Source organism: Hemitrygon akajei, chromosome 4 (genome assembly GCF_048418815.1).
Source record: "Hemitrygon akajei chromosome 4, sHemAka1.3, whole genome shotgun sequence".
Taxonomy (NCBI): domain Eukaryota; kingdom Metazoa; phylum Chordata; class Chondrichthyes; order Myliobatiformes; family Dasyatidae; genus Hemitrygon; species Hemitrygon akajei.
This window is the reverse complement of record NC_133127.1, coordinates 39,729,303-39,750,083: the sequence shown is the minus strand read 5'-3', so window position 1 is coordinate 39,750,083 and position 20,781 is coordinate 39,729,303. Positions and strand designations below refer to the sequence as shown.

General features: G+C 40.6%; 1 protein-coding gene across 1 annotated transcript in view; it reads right to left on the bottom strand.

The window, feature by feature from the left end:
• The window catches only part of stpg2 (sperm-tail PG-rich repeat containing 2), a 533,079-nt gene that overhangs the window by 7,836 nt on the left and 504,462 nt on the right, over window positions 1-20,781 (bottom strand). Inside the window, exon 13 of the mRNA XM_073041898.1 lies at window positions 6,372-6,522. Coding sequence (XP_072897999.1) covers window positions 6,400-6,522 — 123 coding nt within the window. The 3' untranslated portion in view covers window positions 6,372-6,399. The remainder of the gene's footprint in view (window positions 1-6,371; window positions 6,523-20,781) is intronic.

Here is a 20,781-nt window from a genome sequence, read left to right as displayed (position 1 = left end):
TTGCGTACAAATTTGGTTGCCCTATTATAGGAAAGATATCATTAAAATGGAAAGAGTGAAAGAAAATTTAAAAGGGAGCTGAGGGACAACCTCTTCATACAAAGGCTGGTGCATATGGTATATGGAATGATCCAGTGGAAATGGCTAAGGCAATTTTTGAAAAATATTTATTTAAGTACATATATAAGAGAGGTTAAAGGGTTATGAGTCAATCAAAAAACAGGGATTAGCTTGGTAGGCTCCATGGTCGGCATGGAAGAGTTGGGTCAATGGGGTTATTTCCACACTGTATGAATTTATGACAAAATATTTTCTGCTATGGAGAATGTAAGTTTATGAATGTGAATTTAGGTATAAAATAGATTTGGTCCATGGACATGACCTTTTTTCTTATTATTCTTTTTTGAACTATTTGGTATATTTTGTGTCTTTGCACAGTACATCTGCTGCAGAACAACACATTTCTTGCCATATAAGACAATAAATCTAATTCTGATTCTGATTTTGAAATTCAGAAAAAAACTTCTTCACCCAAGGAGTGGTGAAAATGGTGGAGTCGTGCATTTACGGAGAAGTTTAATAACTTTAAGAAGGAAGGGATAGAAAGTGACCTTGATAGGATTTGATGAGAAGTGATGGGAGGAAGCTGGAATGGAGAAGAATCTGCAGCGTGGATCAGTTATATAAAATAGCCTTTCCATACTATAACTTGTCAGGGCATTGAGTATAGGAGTTAAGATGTTATGCAGCAGTTGTACAAGACAGGCCACATTTGGAATATTGTGTTCTGTTTTGGTCTCCCTGGTAGAGGAAAGATGCCACTATGCTGGAGAGAGTGCAGAAAAGATTTATGAGGATATTGCCATGACTCAAAGGGTCTGAGTTACAAAGAGCTTAAGCAGGCTAAGACTTTATTTATGCAGGTGTAGGAGAAAGAGCAGTGATCTTATAGATAGATAGATAGATAGATAGATACTTTATTCATCCCCATGGGGAAATTCAACTTTTTTTCCAATGTCCCATACACTTGTTGTAGCAAAACTAATTACATACAATACTTAACTCAGTAAAAAAATATGATATGCATCTAAATCACTATCTCAAAAAGCATTAATAATAGCTTTTAAAAAGTTCTTAAGTCCTGGCGGTTGAATTGTAAAGCCTAATGGCATTGGGGAGTATTGACCTCTTCATCCTGTCTGAGGAGCATTGCATCGATAGTAACCTGTCGCTGAAACTGCTTCTCTGTCTCTGGATGGTGCTATGTAGAGGATGTTCAGAGTTTTCCATAATTGACCGTAGCCTACTCAGCGCCCTTCGCTCAGCTACCGATGTTAAACTCTCCAGTACTTTGCCCACGACAGAGCCCGCCTTCCTTACCAGCTTATTAAGACGTGAGGCGTCCCTCTTCTTAATGCTTCCTCCCCAACACGCCACCACAAAGAAGAGGGCGCTCTCCACAACTGACCTATAGAACATCTTCAGCATCTCACTACAGACATTGAATGACGCCAACCTTCTAAGGAAGTACAGTCGACTCTGTCTGTTATAGGAGGTATATAAAACCATGAGGGACATAGATTGGGTAAATCCATGTAGTCTTTTTCCCAGGATTGGGGAAATAACAACTAGAGAGCCTAGGTTTAAGGTGAGAAGGGAAGAAACTAATAGGAAGCTGAGGGGTAAATCTTCTACCCAAATATAGAATGAGCTGCTAAGGGAAGTGGCTGAGGCTGATACATTAACAACATTTTAAAGATACTTGGACAGGTACATGGATAGGAAATGAATGAGAGGGATATGGGCCAAACACAAGGAAATAGGATTGGCATCTTGGCTGGCTTGCACCAACCACTGCATTCCAACCAAGATGCCCACCTCAGCTAGTCTCATTTGTCCGTGTTCTTGTGCAGTGTGGCTTTATGACTCAATATTCTATAAATTCTATGTAATATCTAATATTATCTATAAGTGAAGGAATTCTGATGGAATGTGTGTTTTGTAACAAAACCTGTTATTATCCGATTGTGCAGTCAACCTTTCAAAGGAATTGTACTATGGGCTGTTTGAAAAGTGCACACAAAGTACACTGTGATTTATACACTTCTAGGATTTGGCAAAACACTGCCATGAGTTATTTCATTTTGATTAGCTGAAGGAGTAAAGAACCACTCTTGATGAAAGGCTGCAGAAAGCAATGCATGCAGACATAAATAACTGTAGCTGCATTAGTTGTAGACAGTTCACTGAAGGCTTAGTACTGGGAGAATGGGACATTTGCCCATTAGATTAATAGGCTGCTTAGGAAAAGCACCAATACGGTATAATTACAGCATGTCATCAGATAATGCACTGTAAGAGGTAACAATTGCCAGTACTGAAAACTTCTGTGAACTGTCTCTTTGGTTGTTAATAACTTTTGTTGCCAATTTAACATTAACCTTGTAAGATCAATGTACTGACTGCACTAATTTCTTCCTGGCTTAAGAGATTTACAACAATGAATGGGACAGCTAACCCTCTGCTGGGAACTGGCTGCCTGATTTATTTTCCATAATGGCACTGGGACAAGGCTGTGTGAATCACGTGAGCCAGTCCTTGGCCTTAAAGGGACTAGCCCCTCCTAAGTAATCCTGCCATCTTCACAGGAATGTCCACTCAGACTCGTTTAAGATTTTAGTATTTAAAGTTGTTCTGTATATAAAATTTGTAATCTTTTCATGATCACAAGTCGGTGATTTATTTATATTGGGAACTGATACCAAATGCCTGAAACAATTTTTTTACTTGCTTATGGTCTAGTTTTTTTCTGAATCGGGAGCCTATTTCTCTGCTGTAAATTCTGAAATAATGCTGCTGCATTAGTCCTGCAAATATGAAGTTTTGCTTTCAGAAAATTTCCAGTAATTCTGCAACTGAACAAGAGAATGGGATTGAGAGGGATAATAATTGGCCATGATGAAATGGCAGAGCAGACTCAGTGGGCCAAATGGACTAATTCTGCTCCATGGTCTAACATGGATTAGGAAACAGCATCTCATCTTCAAATTAGATATTTTCTCTTTTTATCATAAGCAGTCTCCTGGAGTTGAGGATGATTTTCTTCTTCTGTCCTGAGGAGCAGAAGGTGCCCATGTGTGAGTTCTGATCAGTGTGCATGATTGTTGAACACTGGCTCTTGTGTGGGCACACAAGCACAAAAAGAAAACCAGACAGACACATATAGATTCAGACACACACACACACCCACACTGACAGTGTACATGACTCACACAGCCACACGTACACACACACACCCACACTGACAGTGTACATGACTCACACAGCCACACGTACACACACACACCCACACTGACAGTGTACATGACTCACACAGCCACACGTACACACACCCACACTGACAGTGTACATGACTCACACAGCCACACGTACACACACACCCACACTGACAGTGTACATGACTCACACAGCCACACACACACACACCCACACTGACAGTGTACATGACTCACACAGCCACACGTACACACACCCACACTGACAGTGTACATGACTCACACAGCCACACGTACACACACACCCACACTGACAGTGTACATGACTCACACAGCCACACACACACACACCCACACTGACAGTGTACATGACTCACACAGCCACACACACCCACACTGACAGTGTACATGACTCACACAGCCACACGTACACACACCCACACTGACAGTGTACATGACTCACACAGCCACACGTACACACACCCACACTGACAGTGTACATGACTCTCACACACACACACCCACACTGACAGTGTACATGACTCACACAGCCACACACACCCACACTGACAGTGTACATGACTCACACAGCCACACACACCCACACTGACAGTGTACATGACTCACACAGCCACACGTACACACACCCACACTGACAGTGTACATGACTCACACAGCCACACACACACACACCCACACTGACAGTGTACATGACTCACACAGCCACACGTACACACACACACCCACACTGACAGTGTACATGACTCACACAGCCACACGTACACACACCCACACTGACAGTGTACATGACTCACACAGCCACACACACACACACCCACACTGACAGTGTACATGACTCACACAGCCACACGTACACACACACACCCACACTGACAGTGTACATGACTCACACAGCCACACGTACACACACCCACACTGACAGTGTACATGACTCACACAGCCACACGTACACACACCCACACTGACAGTGTACATGACTCACACAGCCACACGTACACACACACACCCACACTGACAGTGTACATGACTCACACAGCCACACGTACACACACCCACACTGACAGTGTACATGACTCACACAGCCACACGTACACACACCCACACTGACAGTGTACATGACTCACACAGCCACACGTACACACACACACCCACACTGACAGTGTACATGACTCTCACAGCCACACGTACACACACACACCCACACTGACAGTGTACATGACTCACACAGCCACACGTACACACACACACCCACACTGACAGTGTACATGACTCACACAGCCACACGTACACACACACACACTGACAGTGTACATGACTCTCACAGCCACACGTACACACACACACCCACACTGACAGTGTACATGACTCACACAGCCACACGTACACACAGCCACACTGACAGTGTACATGACTCACACAGCCACACGTACACACACACACCCACACTGACAGTGTACATGACTCACACAGCCACACACACACACACACCCACACTGACAGTGTACATGACTCTCACAGCCACACACACACACACACCCACACTGACAGTGTACATGACTCACACAGCCACACGTACACACAGCCACACTGACAGTGTACATGACTCACACAGCCACACGTACACACACACACCCACACTGACAGTGTACATGACTCACACAGCCACACGTACACACACCCACACTGACAGTGTACATGACTCACACAGCCACACGTACACACACACACCCACACTGACAGTGTACATGACTCACACAGCCACACGTACACACACACACCCACACTGACAGTGTACATGACTCTCACAGCCACACGTACACACACACACCCACACTGACAGTGTACATGACTCACACAGCCACACGTACACACACACACACTGACAGTGTACATGACTCACACAGCCACACGTACACACACCCACACTGACAGTGTACATGACTCACACAGCCACACACACACACACACCCACACTGACAGTGTACATGACTCACACAGCCACACGTACACACACACACCCACACTGACAGTGTACATGACATACACACACACAGCCACACTGACAGTGTACATGACACACACACACGTACACACACTCACACCAGAAGCCTTATATCCACAGCTACTCACACCTACTGAGATCATTCCTCACAAGACCTCTGTTGTTCAATTCCTTATCCTCTCTCTCATCTCTCTTACAGCTTCCTCCTGATCTCTCTCTCTTCCCCATCCACCATCTTTGCTTTCTCTCTTCACTCTCCCTCTCCCTCAACCCCACTCCCTCCACTGCACTCTCTCCACTCCCCAGTTTCTGGTCACTCACTCTCTTGCAGGATAAGGCTTTCCTCCTGGTCCTCTGCCTTTCCTGTGCTCCTGAACTTCCTGACCACTGCCCTTTCTCCCCTACCTTGGACCAGAAGTCTCACTACTCTACAACTCCAGACCAACTAGTGTCTGGAAATGAGCACTTCCTCCGTCTCATTCTCAAATACACCATCACAGTGTCACAGTGGTCTCCAATAACCAAAAACTTAACCGAGCTCTTGTATAAAAACAATGATCACAAGGGCAGGAATAATGGATGGTATAATGCAACAGGAAGAGCTACTATCTTGCAGTGCCAGGGATCCCAACCACTAGTGCTGGCTGTATCAAGTCTGTACATTCTGTCTGTGACCAAATGGGTCTCCCCAGTGTGGAAATTTCCGTCACTGATAATTTCACTAGATTGTAAGTGAATGGCAGAATCTGGGGGGTGGGAATGAGGGAACTGGTGTGGCAGGGAATTAAAGTGAAAGTAGGGTAAGTAAAATAGGTTTAGAGTGAATGGGTACAACAGTCAGCATGACCTGATAGGCTGAAAGGCCTAATTATTCACTATATTGTCAATTTGGCTTATAACCTCACCAATGTTCAGATATTCTGTGCAAAAAAATGAAGGGAAGGTCAGATCCATCTAATTCCCATTTCCAATCTTAATTCAATATTACTATTTTCTTTTAATTCATACTATCTGGCAAAAACTATGAGAATAATAGGTTGCAGAAATGGCTTTTGTATAGCCATATTTACTACCTGGTGTAGTTCGAAGGTCAGCTCAGGGTCACAGGTTCTGGAACAGAGGGGGGTCTGGATGTTTAGGCGTTGGTGGAGGACTCAGGAGTGGATTATATAAGGTGGCATTGAAGGTTCCCTTTAGAAGAGTATCCATAATGGCTGGGCTCAGCTGTAGAGAGACAAGAAAACAACACTATAGTTGGTTTGCAGGATATCAGAAGGGTTAGCTAAAGTGTACATTATGCAGATTTACAACATGCTTTAAATGATTGAATTGTAACACAAAATAAATGCAGAAAATGCTGGAAGCACTCAGCAGGTCAGGTAGCATATGTGGAAATAGAAACAGTTAACATTTCAGGTCCAGTACATTTTGTCCCTATGCAGCAGACTCCATGACTATATAATTTTATATATTTTAATTAAATCTTTCCCCATCCTCCTTTGTTCCAATGAAGGAATTGTATATAGTGAGGTTGAACTCCCTGAAGAATGGGAAGTGATATTGTTGAAACATATAAAATTCTTAAATCTCTTTCTGATTGTGTAAATGCCAAGAATTTTTTTCCCAAGAGTAGAGACTTGGCCAGGTATCATATTCAATATTAGATTTAGGTCTGGATTGAGAGAAGGTTGTGAAACTTTGCAATGTACTCCCCAAGAGACCCTTCAGCCCTCTGTACATCTGCTGGTTCATTGAAAGATCTAATTAGTAGTAGTAGTCCCTCTATACACTCCCTGCGGACCAGCAATATTTTCCCTTTCCAAGTGTAGGTCTAATTCCCTTCTGGAATGTATTATTCAATCCCCCTTCACTGCTTTTTCAGGCAGAACTTGCTAAATCACAGACACCCACTGGCTTTTCTTTTAGTCAAAGTTCTGTTGGAGCCCTTTCACCCAGATGTACTGGATAAGTTCCAGGTGTTCATCATCAACAGCTACATCTTATGAGCTTTATAGACTTCTGCTGCTGGATCCTAAAACTTCTCAGTCCTCTGGTCTACTACTGGCCCTTATAGCTATTAAGTTAGAAAATTATTAAATTGCTTATTATTGTCACATGGAGCCATTGAGCACAACAACAACAAAAAAACAGACCCTCTGTCCATCTAGTCAGTGGTGAACTTCTATTCTGCCTAGGTACATTGCCCTGAATCTGCTCCACAGCCCTCATACCCTCCCATCCATGTACTTATCCAATCTTCTCTTAAAAGTTGAAATCAATACCTTATCCACCACTCTCCAAGTGAAGATATAGAGAGGGGCTGTAAAAAAAAAAGCTGTCTTGCGAACTGTTCATGAAGATTATCTCATTGCAATAATTCATTGAGATAGTGGAAGATAAAGCAGTTATCAGAAAGTGTTACGGTCAGAGAAATTACAGCAAAGGTAGACAATAAGGTGCAAGGTCATCACGAGGTAAAATGAGGTCAAGCGTCCTCCTTATCGTACTAGGGGACAATTCACTAGTCTTATAATGGCAAGACAGAAGCTGTCTTGAGTCTAGTGGTGTGCACTTTCAGGCTTTGTGTCTTCTGCCCAATACGAGCAGGGAGAAGAAAGAATTTCTGGAATTGGGGTGGGGTCTTTGATTATTTTGGTTGTTTTACTAGGACAGTGAGAAGTGTAGGTACAATCCACACTTTGTCTACTCTTGTTTTCAATGTAACACTATTCTTTAACTTACTTGTTAATCACACGAACAAGGGCAATGAGTGCACCTGGAATACCAACAAGTTCCACCATTCTGATTTACAAATATAATATGTACCAGTATTTCTTTATTGTTTCTGACCCTAAATCCTAGCCCAACTACACTGAGGGAGTGCTTTCACAGTTCAAGGACAACTAGAACAATATATCTTCATTTTTCCAGCAACATTCATGTACCATGAATGAATGAAAAAATAAGCTAAGTAAGTGACTGAAATGTTATGACAACTGGAAGATTAAATCAGTTACTGCTTTGAGTCTGAGAGTGGGAAGCTGATTCATTACAAAACTTTCAAATGACAGAACTCAATGGCACAGAAGGAGCCATTCAGTACATCATGTCTGTGATGACTGTGAAAGAGCACTCCAGTATAATGTTACTTCTTAACTCCCAATTAGAAAAGCTAAATGAGCACTTTTAAAATGTGATTCAGGTAGCTTGGCTCTTCTGTCCTTTCAGGGAGGGAGTTCCTTCAACTCCGTGTGAGTGGGTATTCACTATCTTCTTAAAAGTTAGTTTTATTGGGAATGCTTTCTATCTACAGTCATTGCTGCCTCAGTAAAGTAGCCAACATAATCAAAGAACTCCAAGACCCCAGCCACCTAGATATTCCCTCTTTTCCCTGTCCACTCCCCCCGTCAGGCAGAAGACTCAAGGATAGCTTCTATCCCACTGTCACAAGACCATTGAATAGTCACCTGGTACGACAAGATGAACTCTTGACCTCACAATCTACCTCATTCTGGCCTTGCACCTTACTGACTGCCTGAACAGCACTTTCTCTGTAACTGTAATACTTCATTCTGCATATTGTTATTGGTTTCTCTGTAACATCTCAGTGCGCTGATATAATGAACTGATCTGTAAGGATGCCATACAAAATAAAGTTTATCACTATATCTCAGAATATGTGACAATAATAAACCAATTTACTAATTAAAAAAATCATCCTTGATTTATCACAATAGACTGAACATGGTTAGACTTTTTAAAAAGGAACTTTTCTACAGCCATTAGGGTTCTTAAATTAGCCAGCACAATTCTACAACTCAAACCCTTCCTCAGCAATGGAATGCTACAGACTACACCTTGCACTATCATGGACCAGTCTATAATTGTGGGGTTTTTTTAAACTAAAATCTTGCTTTTACTTCATTGTCTTGTATAAATTATGTAAAATTTATGTTCTGTTTTGTCTGTACTTACATGTCTATGATGCAAGCAAGCTTTTCATAGCACTGGTACCTATACATATGCACATGATGATAAACTCGAGTTGACTTGATTTGAATTAATACATTAAGCACTGCACATACTGAATAGATGGCCAGGGTTTGACAAATGATAGTGTGTGATGAGCAAAATCTCCTTGCTCCAAGATATCCACTTTTGTTCTGCACTCTGTTCCCTGTACAATGCAACCAAACCACCCCAGTGGATTAACAAGACTCTCCCTAGAGCACTGGTTTTAGAGAACCGCTAATCTCTTTTTTTAATTTAACTCAACTCGTCCATTAGCTACTATTAGCTATCTTAACTGTTGACATTGACAGCTGTGTCCTTGTAACCCTTGAACTGAATTAGCCCTCCTGCTCCATCACAGAGTGGCTATCTCATTGCAGCTTGATAACATCATTCTACTAAAATCAATGGGAGTGTACTTATTCAAAACCAGTCCCTTGCATGCTAGGTGCAGTGTGCAAGGTGAGAGATTGCATTCAAAGTTATACCAGGGAGACTTAGACCCGCTAACTCACAAGGAGACACTAAACACATTATGACTGGTGGAATACAGTTGGTTCATTTGCTGCTAATAGACATGGATTTCCCTACTTGAGCACGTTTTAGAGATGTATAAAAAAAGCAAACCGTGTGAATTTGCTAGCGTATTTGCCTAACTCTCAATCTTTCAGGAAAATGAGATGTGAGTCAAGTGCCCAATGTTCTGTCATTAACATAAATACATTAAATTCTAAACCCCCTGGTGCCAGTAATTAAGCAGACTTTAGAAACACAATGTTCAAACATCACGAGAATACTATTACTATTCGACACCTTAACCTCAGAAATAATACAGCACTAAAAATATAAGTAAATGTTCTATGTTTAATCAGCAAAGTAGAAGTTCTTTAGTGAGCAGCATGATAGTGTAGCAGCTGGTGTAATGCTATTACAGCACCAATAACCTGGGTTCAATTATGCCACTGTCTGTAAGGAGTTTATAAGTTATCCCCATGACCGTGCAGGTTTCCTCCACATTCCAAAGACGTAATTGGTCACTTGGGTGTAATTGGGCAGCACAGCTCTTTGGGCTGGAAGGGCCTGTTACCATGTTGCATCTCTAAATATATAAAAGACAGGTCTCCAGTTATTGGATGAAGCACAAACTCAGGCCCAGCTGCCCACTGAGTCCACACTGAAAATGAAGCACCAATTTTTATCCAAATATTACTCTGCTGGGAGCTGGCATGGACTCAATGGGCTGAGTGCACTTCTCCTCTATCATACAAAGAAACCCATGACTAGTTTGGTGTTCCAAGTTGCTATCATCTCAAAACTAAATAAAACTTGCTGCAAACAATTTCAGTCAAATCTCATCAGGCAAGGAGTGTGTGCATTAGCCAGATGGTGGAATCACAGAATTATTACAGCCCATCATTTCTGGACCAGCAATAGGAAGCAGATTTGTTGACACTTATTTTAACCTGTATTTCCACTTTGTACAGATCCCAGGAGCAGAGAAACCTGAGGTACTGGATCAGTCAGCCCCTCAAGCCTGTTCTGATATTCAATAAGGTTGGGATTGGAAACTGAATTAATTTATTAGATAGATAGATAGATAGATAGATACTTTATTCATCCCCAAGGGGAAATTCAATGTTCCTCCAGTATGATATCACATAAACACAAGACAGACCAAGACTAACTGACCAAAAAAACCACATAATTATAACATACAGTTCCAAGACTAACTGACCAAAAAAACCACATAATTATAACATACAGTTACAACAGTGCAAAGCAATACCATAATTTGATAAGAGCAGACCTATCCAGACAAAACATTCCATACGTAAGTACATCAATGTGGTAAAATGTTAAATGGAATGCAGAATATACCAATACAGCTACAGTGAAAATGCAATTCAGGTAGACAAAATAAAGTCTAAGAGCCATGATGATGTAGACTGGGAGATCAAGAGTTCATCTTTAGTGTATGAGAGGTCTCTTGAAGATTCTGATAATAGAAACCGTCCTTGAGCCCAGTGATGTGTGCTCTCAAGCTTTTGTATTTTCTGCCCATTGGGGGGAGGGGGGAGAAAAGAAAGCGACTGGGGTGGGAGAGGTTCTTTGTTACGTTGGCCGTTTTCCCTAGACAACATTAAGTGTAGATGGAGTCAGTGGCAGGGAGGCTGGTTTGCGTGAATGACTGGGCTGCGTTCACAACCCTCTGCAATTCCTCGTGGTCTTGGGCAGAGCCGTGACCGTACCATGCTGTAATGCATCAGTTAAGATGCTTCCTCTGGTGTATTTGTAAAAACTGGTGACAGACATCGGGACATCAAGAATTGAAGAGTTTCAGATTTATATACTTTGATTATAAATAAACCTTTGAGACTTTGAACATACTTAGTTTCTTTAGCTTGCTGAGGAAGTGGAGGCATTGGTCTGCCTGGCTGAACCAGTACAATCTGTTCACCTTCAAAATCCTCTACTTGATCCCTGGTGATTTCATTAGTGTTAAATATGCTCAACAGCTGAGACACACCAACCCTTTGGTGTAAACCCTCTGGGTAAAGAAATTCCAGCATCCCACACTGAATATTTGTCCCCTTATCTGAAAATGAAGCTCTCTTGCACAATGCTCTCCCACAACTGGAACCAACCTTCACATAATATCCCCTTGTGATTCCTGAAAGCAATTATCAAGCTAGCCTCAAGTGAGAAACACTGTTCTCTCAGATGGAGAATTGTCATGGATGAGAAGAGGAGTGCGATCCCATGGGAGCATTCTAAAGGTATCTGGACATGCATTTGAAAAGTGTTCATCTCCAGGGTTATGATGAAGAACATGGAACCAATTGGATATTTCAGGAAATGGCTCAGACACAAGGGACTGAATGGATCTATCTGTGACATAAAATCCCAGGATTCTGCATACATTGGTCTTTGCCAAAGTACAAACTTACCACACAGGTTCACACATCTCAAATGACTGGAAAAATGGGAAAGTGTCTATAGTTTTGCAAAAGTCACACACTCATTTGTAAGTCACGTGACCTAATTATTTATAACTGAATCCAGCATTTCCAGGAAACAGAACAAGGTTAAACATTAAAACAATAAAATGTACTTTGTGAAATCCTCTTAAAGTTAAAATTATTCCACATAATCAATTGGAAACAAAGTAGTGAAGATACCAATTGATTCAGCCTCAAGATCTATCTGGAAACGCCATTACAATACAATGAAGACACACCCCATGCAGAGGATGAGCAGCGTTTTGTTTCTGGATGACACACATAAGATATTAGTATGCTGTTAATCACTCAACAGAAAGTAGATTATCTCTCCTACTGCAACATTAATTTCTCTTCACAGGAATGTTTCCCTTTTTGCAAAAATAAGTGAAAAGTTCCACCAAGCTTCATGAGTGATCCTCAGAGAATTTTATCAGAATCAAGTTCTGCACACTCTTAATTTTGTATAAATGCTTCAGTGCTTGCTCAAAGAAACCCTTCTGTTAACCTGACTGTACATTCACTGATTCGATGTTGCACATTTCCCTGGAAGACAGATAAAATTTAAATGGAATACTTTATCATACTGCTGTTAGAGCGGGAGCAGGCAGAGTGAAAGAGAGTCCTTAAAGCAATAACAAATATTCTAAAAAAGTAATTTTTTCCATCAGAGTTCCTTAAGATTGGTTATTACCATGTGATGTTTAAGCACTTTGCACTCTCTCTGTTTAACCGCTTGACAGATGAGCCGACATACACAAACAAAATGGGTGCAATGAAGCCCAATTTCTTCTCTGCTCAGTTAGACTTACTCTAATCACTCTGATTTACAAATGGTTTGTTTTATACTACTTGATTTCATCAAGAACATTGCGTCATTGGTGTCATCAGCAGTGAGGCACCTGATAAAGTATAAGATCACTGTTGGCACTAATCCAACAAATGGCCCATTAGGGACTTGGAAATGCAACCCAGTACAATTATTCTTGAGCTGACAGCTGCTCTGATACATTCCCAGCCACCTTCTCAGCAAATTCCCACCATCTGGACATGTCATGTACTCAAGCTTTTAAATAGCACCTTCCCTGGCAGCTGCAGATAACCAACTCACTGAATGCTAGATAAACATTGGTTTGCGTTGGCTTATGGAAAATTAACTACATTAATATGAGGCCTTGCAACTTAAGCATTGCAAATGTTTTTCCCATAAATTAGCTATACTCAATAGTATATTTTGGTCCCCCAGTCTCATATTTAGAAATAGCTCACACCAGTGGTCTGGGTGCAAAATGTCTGGAGGCTGTTAGTGACACTGAAATTTAACGCCTTGAATCCAAGCTGCAGAAGGTCAAAAGAAAGGTAGCAGAACAGGGAATTTACTTTGTTAGCGATGCTCTGTCATTAATTACTATCAGAAGAAAGAATAGCTAAGTACAGAATTTACTTTCTTAAGGACGCTCTGCCATTCAAACTTATCCTAACTCCTTCCTACCTGAACCCACGCCTCTCAAAGCTCAAAAAGCCCTCAGTTACATTGGTGAGAATGCCGTGCTCAGTTTTGCTCAACCTGCTCTAGAGAAGATACCATTGAGTTGAAAAGAGTGCAGAATAGTTTTAAAAGATGTTGCCAAGACTCAAGGGATTGAGTTAACTAATATATGATTTGATTTTTACCTCCCTTATAAATCAAACTTGTGAAAGGTTAACCTTAAACACAATCTGCTCGGTGTGACCTAAGCAGAAAAAGGAAAAAGAATTCAAGAGGTTCAGGTATAACTGGAACAAAGTTTTCAAGATACACGAGGGAACTAATACAGTGGTGAGAAAGAAAAATTATTCCTGCAGATTGTGGAACTGAGGCCACTTCAGCTTAAAAACAGAACCGGGCTTTTCAGAGGGTGTTCTACAGCCAGACTGGGGTAAAGTTTGGAACTCTCTTCTACACATTGTGATTTATGCCAGATCAATAATTAATTTCAAATCTGAATCTGAAGCAATTTTGATATGAAGCGATATGGGAAAGAAGTGTGGTTTGATCACAGATCACCTTTAAATGTTTCTCCTCCACTTTGAGTGGTCATGTACCAGGAATCCCCAAGAGTTCAGAGGGTGATAAACTACAGACTTACAAAATGCTAAAACTGGCTTGAAGAACAGAATTATGTTCCCCTTATTTCTTTACTCCACAGCTCCTTCTTTCTACATTTAACTCTCCTAATGATACAACAACTAACTCTTTGACTTGATAGAGGTTTACGAAATGATACGAGGCATAGATAGTGTGGATAGCCAGAGATTTTTTTCCAGGGTGGAAAAGGCTAATAAAAGAGGCATAATTTTAAGGTGATTGGTGGAAAGTATAGGAGGGATCTCTGAGATAAATTTTTTACACAGCAAATGGTAGGTGTGTGAAGTGCCCTGCCAGGTGTGGTGATTGAGGAAGATACATTAACTATGGTCTGTCTTCTCCGAGGATCATCGCTTTGTCATGGTGGAGAGGCTTGTAAGTTTCTGAGATTCCAAGAGTGCTGCCAACAGGAATTTAGAATCAGGTTTAATATCACTGGCATATGTCGTGAAATTTGTTAAGTTAGCGGCAGCAGTATAATGCAATACTTGATAAATATAGAAAAATATATCAAATACAGTAAGTATATATATGTATATTAAATAGATAAATTAAAAATATTGCAAAAACAGAACAAAAAGTGAGGTAGTGTTCATGGGGTCAACGTCCATTTAGAAATCAGATGGCAGAAGGGAAGAAGATGAAGAGGGAGGTTCCAGGCAAAGAGTGACCTAACCAAGACCTCAACAGTGGAGCCACTGGAGATGATGGCACATCACAGTTGCAGTAAAAACAGAGGAAAGTTGCAGCAACTGGACCCTGACTCAGATCCGTCAATGACCGTATGATGGTTCACCATGCATCAAACTCCCTATGTTAAACAACATCATGCACAGACATTTTTCATTAAGGGAATACTCGACTCAGGTGATTGCACTACTACCACTAATTTAATAGATAGATAGATAGATAGATAGATAGATAGATACTTTATTCATCCCCATGGGGAAATTCAACATTTTTTCCAATGTCCCATACACTTGTTGTAGCAAAAACTCATTACATACAATACTTAACTCAGTAATAATATGATATGCATCTAAATCACTAATTCAAAAAGCATTAATAATAGCTTTAAAAAAAAAAGTTCTTAAGTCCTGGCAGTTGAATTGTAAAGCCTAATGGCATTGGGGAGTATTGACCTCTTCATCCTGTCTGAGGAGCATTGCATCGACAGTAACCTGTCGCTGAAACTGCTTCTCTGTCTCTGGATGGTGCTATGTAGAGGATGTTCAGGGTTTTCCATAATTGACCGTAGCCTACTCAGCGCCCTTCGCTCAGCTACCGATGTTAAACTCTCCAGTACTTTGCCCACGACAGAGCCCGCCTTCCTTATCAGCTTATTAAGACGTGAGGCGTCCTTCTTCTTAATGCTTCCTCCCCAACACGCCACCACAAAGAAGAGGGCGCTCTCAACAACTGACCTATAGAACATCATCAGCATCTCACTGCAGACATTGAATGACGCCAACCTTCTAAGGAAGTACAGTCGACTCTGTGCCTTCCTGCACAAGGCATTTGGTTATGCACATTCAGTAACTTAGGGAGCCCTTCGTGCCGTGAGATTGCACCTATCCAGGTGCTTCATGGAGTTCTTGTCTGTATCAAATGAATGTGCCAAACTTGAGCTCAATTCTTAGTAACATTAATTGGTGTTTAAAGAAAATAATTTGTAAATTGATTTATTATTGTCACGGGTACCTAGGTAAAGGGAAAAACGTGTTGCACACCATCCATACAGATCGTTAGATTAGAACAATGCATTGCGGTAGCACAATGTAAAATTACAGAATGTAGAATTAAGTGTTACAGTTACAGAGAAAATGTAGTGGAGTGCAGGCAGTCAGTAAGACATAAAGTCAAAAGGAGGTGGACTGGAAGGTCTAGCAGCCATTGTATCATACTAGGGGGCTGTTCAATGGTCTTATAATGGCGGGATAGAAGTTGTCTTTAAGCCTGGTAGTTCGTGCTTTCAGGCTTTTGTAGCTTCTGCCCAATGGAATGGGGGAGAAGAGAGAACATCTTGGGTTGGTTGCGTCTTTGATTACGTTAGATGCTTTATCAAGGCAGCATGAAATGAAAAGAATTTATAATAGGGATAAGGAAAGAGCAGAGGATTTAATTAATTGTTGTGTCTGTCTTCACTGAAGAGGATAAAAAGAAGCTCTCCCAGATATATTGGATAAACAAATGAGAAAATACAAAAAAACAGTATTTCTTTACTAATACTTGAAGCTAATGAGCCTAAAAACTGATAAATCCTAAGAACCTAATGATCTATATCTCATAATTTTGAAAGAGATGGCCATAGATATAAAAGCTACTCTGTTTATTATTTCTGGAAGTACTGTAAGTTCCTATAGATTGGAAGGTAATAAATGTGAGCCCATTATTTAAGAGAAGGGAGAGATAAAAAATGGGAAACTACAAATCTCTAAGCTGGCAAATGGAACTCATTAGATGACTGGAATTTATGCTTTACTCATTCAAGGGATGGGGCTTCACAGGCTGAACTAGCATTTAATTGCCCATCCTAAGTTGCCCTTGCAAAGATGGTAGTGAGCTATCTTTTAAAACCACTGCAGTCCTTGAGATGTGGGTATATCCACCATGATGTAAGGGAGAGAGTTTCAGGATTTTAACCCAGTGACAGTAAAGGGACGGTGACATCTTTCCAGCTCAGGATTGTGTGGGGCTTGGAGGATCACACATCATATGATACGAAGGTGCTTAAGAAATAACAATATGGTAGATGTAGGTTACATTAACAATATTTAACAGTTATTTGAACGGTAAATAGACAGGAAAGATATAGAGGGATATAGAGGGTCCCAATACAGTCAAATGGGACTGGATCGAGTAGGCCTCTTGGTCAACCTGGAACAGATGGCCCAAAGGCCCTGTTTTCATACTGTATTACTTCATAACTCCACGATTTAGCAGATTGAACAGATTTTTAAAATATCAACCATGTTTGTCTAATTTATTGCATTTTTTTGAGAATCCTGTAGATTAATTAAGGGAAAACCAGTGGATGTAGTGTATTTTTGATTTTCATAACACTTTTGGTAAGGGTCCATACAAGAGGTTGTTGAACAAGATTGGAGCATGTGGTAGGTAATGAACTAGTAGATTTGATTAACAGACACTGCAGAAAGGAAAGGAATAAGAAATAATTCCCATGTTTCCTCACCTACTTGTCATCTATATCGATGATTCGGCCGAGGAAGCCAAATGTAACATTTCTAATGTTGCTGATGACAAACATTTTTGACAAAGTGATGAGGGTGATTGATGAATGTAGAGCTGTGGATGTTGTCTACATGGATTTTAGTAATGCATTAGACAAATTATTAAGATACATAGGATCAATGGAGAGGAGAAAAAATAGAGGTCATGGGTTAAGGGTGAAGGGAGAAAACTTTAAAGGGAACATTGGGGGGGGCTTCTTCACACAGAGAGTGGTGGGAGTGTGGAATGAGCTGCTAGATGAAGTGGTAAATGTGGGCTCACTTTTAACATTTAAGAAAAACTTGGACAGTTACATGGATGAGAGGTGTATGGAGGGATATGGTCCAGGAGCAGGTCAGTGGGACTAGGCAGAAAAATGGTTCGGCACAACCAAGAAGGCCTGTTTCTGTGCTGTAATGTTCTATGGTTCTAATTGGCCTCTTGAATTCAAAACTGACTTGCCCAGAGAAGGCAGAGGGTAGTTGTTGAAGGGACTTATTCTAGCTGGAGGTCTGTAATTAGTGTTGTTCTGTAGGGACCTATACTGGGACCTCTGCTGTGTGATGCATACAAGTGACCTGGATAGGTGGGTTACTAAGTTTGCAGATGATACAAAGGTTGGTGGTGTTGTGGATACTGTAGAAGACTGGTGAAGAACACAAAATAGTCCCATATAGACTATTTCTTCTAGGACTTAAGTCCCAGTACTTTTCTTCCCCGATGACATATTGATCAGTAAGTTAGTTCTTTTCATCATTGTTCTACACTCAGAGGCCACTTCTTTATTAGGTACATCTGTATACTTGTCATTAATGCAAATATCTTATCAACCAATCATGTGTCAGTCATTCAATGCATAAAAGCATGCACGTGGTCAAAAGGTTCAGTGGATGATTAGACCAAACATCAGGATGGGAAAGAAATGTGATCTAAGTTACTTTAAATGTGGATTGATAGTCGGTACCAGACAGGACAGTCTGAGTATCTCAGAAACTGCTGATCTCCTGGGAATTTCACACACAACAGTCTCTACAGTTTACAGAGAATGGTGCAAAAAAACAAAAAAATATCCAATGAGAGGCAGTTCTGTGGGCCAAAACATCTTGTTAAAAAGACAGCTCAGAGGAGAATAGTGAGACTGGTTCAAGCTGACAGCAAGGCCACAGTAACTGAAATAACCATACATTACAACAGTGCTGTGCAGAAGAGCATCTGTGAATGCACAGCATGTCAAATCTTGAAGTGGATTGGTTACAACAGCAGAAGACCATGAACGTACACTCGGTGACCACTTTATTAGGTACAGGAAATATCTTATAAAGTGGCCACTGAATCTACAAATATTACAGATCCTTCTAGTCAATTTCTGAGAGTATTTATATATTACCATTTGAAAGTACTCAGTTAAGATAGTTTATTAATGGCACTGTAATGGTTTAAAAACCAAAGATTTAAGGACAAATTATGACAGCAAATCTTTAGAGCAGAGGATGAGAGGTGAACAAGATGATAAGAGGTGTACCATATATCCTACAGTATAATATGGGACTATTTTATGTCCTAGTAACACGTTATTGAGCATGCGCTATTGGGCACGTATTGATCTGTATATATGTGTTTGGTTCAGTTTCAGTTAGTAACAAACCCTGTTAACGTAGCTCCCAACTCCAGTGTTTTTATTAATGATACTGTTATACACAACAAGAGGCTTAAATGCATAAACAGAGTGGATAGCCAGAGAGTCTTTTCCAGGGTGCAAATGGCTAATATGAGGGGGCATAATCTTTAGGTGAAAGAGAAAATTATAAGGGGGCTGTCAAGGGTATATGTTTTTTTATATAGAGAGTGGTAGGTAAGTGGAATGCGCTGCCAGGGATGATGGACATTTAAGAGACTCTTAGATAGACACATGGACAAAAGAAACATGGAAAGCTATGTAGGAGGGAAGGGCTAAATTGATCTTAGAGTATATTAAAACATCAGCACAACAGTGTGGGCTGAAGAACCTGTACCATTCTATGTTCAGAGTTAACCAGTTTTTTTGTGGGATGTTGTGCCTCATTTTCATTAGGATGTAACATTGTTAGTTTTGCAATACAACCAGCTCAGCTTTGATAATGCAGATTGCAATGTTACATCATTCATTACCTTGAAAGCATTAGAAACAGGGAAAAATTCAGAACTTCATCCTTTAAAACTTGCTTATTCATCCCCCCGGGAGGATTGTTAATAATGACTTGATGTCCCTGATATTAGGAAGCGTGCCTTGGAAAACAGACTTAAAAGACACATGGTAGTTTCAGGTTGAAGTGTGCTCTAAATTGGCTACTATAGTTGTGTTCGCCAGTCAACAAGGACCATAAACTGCACTGTGATTCCTACCCAATTACCTTTGAGGATGTGCATGTTACTCCACCCACCTTCATCCCACCACTAACATCCCATCCTTCAGCCAATGTTATGGAAATACAGTATATCATCCAATATCAAGTGCCACTTAGCTGCAAGGCTAAGGAGGCTATTGGTGAATTAGCATATTTGTTATTAATGGATTGGATACAACTTTAATAAACTAGAAATATGTCAAATATGCCTCGGCCACCCACTAGGTAGGAGTTAAATGAAATTTCAGGAGCACTGTACAGAGAGCAAACAACTGGATTGATTCAATTTATGCTTTGCAGTTAAAACATTCTGTTCAATCTAGTTAAATTATCTCCACTCTTAGTTTGTATCTTGCATGTTTAAGCTCTTTCTTTGTTGTTGTACAAATCTCAGATCAAACAAAAAAGCCTTCATTAAATAGTACTGGAACAAAGATTCACCCAGACAGGCATACCTTTCCTGCAGCCAAATACTCTGAAAAAGCTATCATCGAGTAATTGAGAGACTCAATAAGGAGTTTTTGGCCTTTGTCTCTACTCCAAATACCAATAAATTCACACATACGTTTGAAGAAAATACACACCGTGAAGTTTCAAACTTCACTATTTATGAAGCTTTTGGCATTTCCTTCAATGTGCTGATCACATTTCTAAACACGATTTTTAGTTATCAGAGATGTATATCTGAACTGCTAAATAATGCTGTTGGGCAAAAATACCACAAAATAAC